General features: G+C 61.0%; 2 protein-coding genes across 2 annotated transcripts in view; both read left to right on the top strand.

The window, feature by feature from the left end:
* The window catches only part of LOC117284319 (translation initiation factor IF-2-like), an 8,808-nt gene extending 7,580 nt beyond the window's left edge, over window positions 1-1,228 (top strand). The window contains exons 4-6 of the mRNA XM_033758995.1: window positions 62-164; window positions 255-371; window positions 487-1,228. Coding sequence (XP_033614886.1) covers window positions 62-164; window positions 255-371; window positions 487-757 — 491 coding nt within the window. The 3' untranslated portion in view covers window positions 758-1,228. The remainder of the gene's footprint in view (window positions 1-61; window positions 165-254; window positions 372-486) is intronic.
* Window positions 1,229-3,199: 1,971 nt separating this feature from the next.
* On the top strand, window positions 3,200-4,321 carry LOC104864419 (uncharacterized protein C9orf50). The gene is made up of 2 exons (XM_010627348.1): window positions 3,200-3,852; window positions 4,220-4,321. The coding sequence occupies exons 1-2, from the start codon at window positions 3,370-3,372 to the stop codon at window positions 4,295-4,297; spliced, it is 561 nt and encodes a 186-aa protein (XP_010625650.1). The 5' UTR covers window positions 3,200-3,369; the 3' UTR covers window positions 4,298-4,321.
* Window positions 4,322-4,993: the final 672 nt, after the last annotated feature.

The following is a 4,993-nucleotide window of genomic DNA, read 5'->3' as shown; positions in this document are numbered from 1 at the left end:
GGTGTAGGGAAAGTGGGAATTGTAGGACAGAGGGAATATGGAGAAGAAAAATCCCCCCCAGCGCCCTCAGCACCGCCCCCAGCGCCTGGAGGTCAGAGCCGGCCGTCCCAGCCCCGGCGGGGTTCTCCGTGGTGTCCCAGCTGCCAGTTCCTCCCAGACCTGCGGTAGGTGTGGGGGCCTTCTCGGTGGGCCTGCCTTGCTCGGATACTTCCCAGGTGGGCCCTGACTGTTCGTGCGGCCTGTTTGTCTCCAAGGGACCAGTTGTCCGACTTCCAGGCGAGACTGGAGAAGATTTTGCACCACCAGAAATCTTCCCTGGGACCCCTGAGGGGTGACCACTCGCCATTCCCCAGGGTCAGGAAGGCCAGCCCGTGAGTTCTGGGGGGGTGTGGTGGGCAAGGGCTTTTCTTCCCTTCCCTCAGTTTCCCTGTCTCTCACCCACCCGTGTTGATCCATTCGCCCATCACCCGTCCATCCATGAATCAGGTCTTCTGTGAACACATGCGTGATTCAGGAGTCCGTTCGTCCGTTTCACCCTCCTCACCCCTCCTCCCCTGCACAGCACCCGTCCCTCCGTCCCTCCGTCTGTCCGGCCAGTCGCTCATCTTCTCACAGACTCCATCCTACTGCTCACCCGGCCGTCCGCCCACGACACAGTCCTTCTACTCAGACCCGGTTACTGATCTGTCTCCCAGCCCAGGGGACCACCACCCCACTCACTTATGTCCCATGCCTTCCCTCTTCCAGCTTTCATTAGGTTTTAGTTATGTGTCAAATAAAGTAAGAGATGAACTTAACAGAACAGTCCAGGTATTAGATGCTAGAGCTCTAATGGAGGCGGGACAGGAACAGGAGCAATCCCTCCAGTTTAAAGAGGCTTAGACAAAGGTGCAAAACACTCACCGTTGGTGAGTTTAAAGGCTGGGACCATGGATACGTAGCACACATTCCACTCCTCCTCATGCTGTACCCAGGGCAGACATTACTAATGGGTCACAGCCCATCGCTCCTCTGAGTCTGAGAAACCTCTTCAGGCCGATGCCACTAGTGGGTCACCGATGAGACACGTTACCAACCCAGGAACCGCCAGTCAGGCCGCAGCAACACAGTCCTTTCCCAGGCTACAATCAGTATAAAAGCAGGACTCAGCCGAGCAGGGGCAGATGCACTACAGACTCTTACCCGAGAGGAAGTGCTGGAGCACCTGCCCCTGTGAGGTTCCCGACACCACGGGGCCCTGGGATGGCCGGGATGCACCTTCACCTGGGCCCGCAGCCGTCCCTGGAAGATGTTTGCCCTGGGCAGGACGCCTTTGCTTTTCATCTCTCTGCAGCCCTGTGCACGGGGCGCCATAGTTGTCCCCATTTTACCAAGGCTTCAGAGTCAAGCTTAGTCAGAGCTGCCTGAGTCCTGGGTGCGAATTCTTGCTGTCTCTGCTCACCTTTTGGATACGTCAGAGACCCGACTCTGGGAGCAGGTCCAGACCGGCTCGGCCCTTAACAGCCTTGCCAGCTTTGTGACCTTAATCATGTTGCCGAAATCACTGTGCCTAGGTTTCCTCATCTGTAGAATGGGAATGACAGCCGGGTGTGGTGGCTCTAATCCCAGCACTCAGGAGGCTGAGGCAGGAAGATCGCCACGAGGTAGAGGCCAGCCTGGCTCATATCAAGACCAGCCCCTCTCAAAAGCAAACAAGGAAGGGGCCAGGATTCAGTTCAGTGGTGCTGCTGTGGCCTTAGATCAAACAGACAAACAAAGGAAAACACCCAAAAGGTAGTTGTGTGGTTAGGTGGGAAGGTGCCTATCAGAGACTGTGCCTCCTGCCTGGAGGTTGTGACTGGTGCTACCCAGTGTGGGCTAAGCCGACCCCCACCCAGCCTCCGCAGGTTCTGCGACACAGCAGCCTCCGAGGCCGTGCCCACCCCCGCCCCCTCCGGGGAAGGCCTGGGTCCCCACAGGCGCAGCTGCCCCTTCCGGGTGCGGTTTGCCGACGAGACGCTCACAGACAGCGCGCTCCGCTACTGGGAACGCAGCTGTGCAGGTAGGCGTCGGGCCGGCACCCCAGGACTCAAGAGAATCCAAACCTGGGCTGTGGAGGGCAGTGTCCCCCACAGGGATGCCCGCTGGCCCCAGGGGACGTGGCTGGGGGCCCTCACGTGACCTCGGAGGACCGGGCAGGGCTCACAGCCAGTGAAGGTGGAGGCTGGGGCCTGACCTCCACCGGAGGTCGTCCTGCTACAGTGTCTGCCCAGCCTCTCCTGCCTGTTTCCTTGGTGCCCGACCCCCGGGGCTGGCAGAGGAGGTGCCCAGGAAGCTGGAGAAGGGAAACTGCTCTCTCCCGGGGTGGTCGGCTCCGGGGGTCTGCACAGACCGACGCACCAGGCCCAGGCCCTCTGGGACAGACTCAAGGGCGTTAGTTTTGGCAGAGTTCCCCAAACTGGGCTGCAGGAGGCAAGGAGACAGCAGGGATGTAGCTTAGCAGTACAGCGCCTGCCTGGCAATTGTGAGGCCCTGAGTTCGATTCCTGGTACCAAAAGAAAAAAAAAAGAGCCTGCCTCCAAAATGCAAAGTCCTGAGTTCAATCACCGGTACAAAAAAGAAAAAAAGGATGCAAGGAGAATCTACAGACCCTGGCCTGGAATAATCATTGCTGAGCCCCTCCCTGCCCCTTCTCTGTGTCCAGCCACCACCCCTGCCTCCCAGAGTTAATGCCCTGCAGCGATTCATTGAGCACCAACTCTGTGGGCCTCCCCTGATTCCGGAGGGACCCTCCCCAGCCCCAGACTCACAGATCGAATCTGTGGTTTTGCCCAAACCCATTTTTTTCCCCAGAGGGAAACCGAGGCAGAAGGGACTTGGTTTTTTGGGTTTTTTTGTACCGGGAGTCGAACTCAGGGCCTCCTACTGGCCAGGCAGGTGCTGTGCCACTGAGCTACATCCTCACCCTGTGGAGGGGTCTTATGCAGGTGCCCCGGATGCCAGGAACAGAGAGAAGCCAGGGTGACCCCATCTACTTGCCAAACCCAAGGACAGGGCCTCCCGGGAGAGACAGTTTCACACTGTGGCAGCAGGGAGATTCTTCCCTGGGTCACTGGCTGTGACCATGCCCAGGGCACAGGGGACCCAGCCTGCGCCCACCCAGCCCTCCCCTTCCCCAGCCATTCACGGGGAATTCGGGCAGGTCAGGCCAAAGGGCATCCGGGGGCCCTGGAACAGGCGTCATCTGTGGGATCTCCACCGTGGGTGTGTGTGTGACTTGGCTTCCTGCTGCCAGACAGGGGCCCATTTGGGGCTGGAGCAGGAGCGGGCAGTTTCAAAACCCAGCCTTGTCTAGAGGCAGCCCGAGGCTTGGGGAAGCCTGCGGTTGCCATGGAGATGGCTGGCCAAGCCTGTGGGAGGAGGGGAGGGTGGAGGTGGGGGCAGAAGTGGACTCACCGGTGCTCTCTCCCCGCAGTCCAGCAGAGCAGGATGGCCCCCCAGCTGGCAGAGTCAGGGTCCAAGCCGGGGCTCCGGAGGTGGCTGGACAGTCTGCCCAGAGCTGCGTACCTCGGGGCCAAGGAGGACGCCATGACCAGCTCCTCATGCTGGGCCCAACCCGGTCCCGCGCCCTGCATGCCTCCCCGACCCCAGGCATGGGACCCAGGGTGTGCGAAGCTCACCGACTCCTGCCTCCCCAGGACCGCCCAGGAGCCACAGGGCTACCTGTACAAGGGCACCCCCCTAAACGGCAGCGTGCCCTTCGTCCCCAGGGCCAGCGCCCCACGGCCGTGGAGGGACCTGCAGGGCCTTCTGGACACCTGCAGCTTCCTGGAGCAGGTGGGCAGGTCATCCTGCTCCTGGAGCCAGAAGCTGGTGAGTGAGTGCAGCAGGCAGGGGCTGGGCCGTGGAGCCGCAGCGCCAATCTCCCTCAGAGTCAGCACTGCAGGGGCTGGACTCCCTCTCAGGCTGCTTGCCCGAGGGCAGGGGCCTGGCTGCCCTCAAGTCTGGTGTGTTGGCACATTGTGATCTCAGTACTCCGGAGGCTGAGGCAGATGGATGACCATGAGTTCGAGACCAGCCTGGGCTACACTGAGAGGCCCTGTCTCAAAACAAAAAACAAGCAAGCAAAATGGGTCTGCAGCAGCACCACCCACTAGACTGGAGCAGAAGCCTCGGGTGTGGGCAGCACTGTCCCCCCAAGGTTCCCAGCAGTGAGCAACTGCCCTCCTCCTCTCCCTAGGAAGTCTTTCTGCCCAGCCTGGTGCTGCAGTCGGTCCCGAAGCACAGCTACCCTAAGGGATACCCTAAGGGCTACTAGCTCCTGGGCCTTCCAAAACCCACACGCCCACAGGAGCCCCAGCTGAGGGCTGGCCAGTGAGGAGTGTCCTGCCTCGGCCTACAAATAAAGGCACATGCCTGATGGCTGGGATCTGCTGTTGCGTCTCATGGTACTGTTCTGCTGGGGTGCCCTAAGGGTGAGAGCCAGGGGTCCTCCAGCCTCCTGGCCACACCGGGACCGCCCTTTGGCTTTGAGACCCTGCACAACCCCAGACCTGACACTGAGCTTCTGTCCACCCAGAGCAGCCCAGACCTGAAGGAGGGGCCTGAAATTCGGGGAGCCAGGGGGCAGCGAACTGCGCCCCACCCTTGCTATACTGGCCCCCTCCTGCTGCTGATCCAGCTCTTTACCGCCACCTCCTGGCCAGGGAGGACGCAGCCAGGGATCCACCGCAGGCTCCTGGCTCAGCGGGAACCTGGGTCGCTCAGGTGGCTGCGGCCCCACAGTGACTGGTGGAGACCCTGGGCTGCGGATGACGAGGCTTTTTTTGGAGAGATGCCCTGGCTCTAGAAGAAAGGCAGTGGGTAGATCTAGAAAAGGCTGACAGCGCCGGTGTGTAGAGGGCTGGGACGGCCACTGCAGCCGCCCCCGTAGGTGTGCACTGGGTTTGCAGAGGGAATCGGTCCCGAGCCACCCCCGCCACACCCCTTGGCGTCTCCCCCCTCTCTCCGGACT

Source organism: Fukomys damarensis, unplaced genomic scaffold, assembly GCF_012274545.1.
Source record: "Fukomys damarensis isolate Sample0158 unplaced genomic scaffold, DMR_v1.0_HiC HiC_scaffold_36, whole genome shotgun sequence".
Taxonomy (NCBI): Eukaryota; Metazoa; Chordata; class Mammalia; order Rodentia; family Bathyergidae; genus Fukomys; species Fukomys damarensis.
This window is presented reverse-complemented; position numbering and strand designations above follow the sequence as displayed.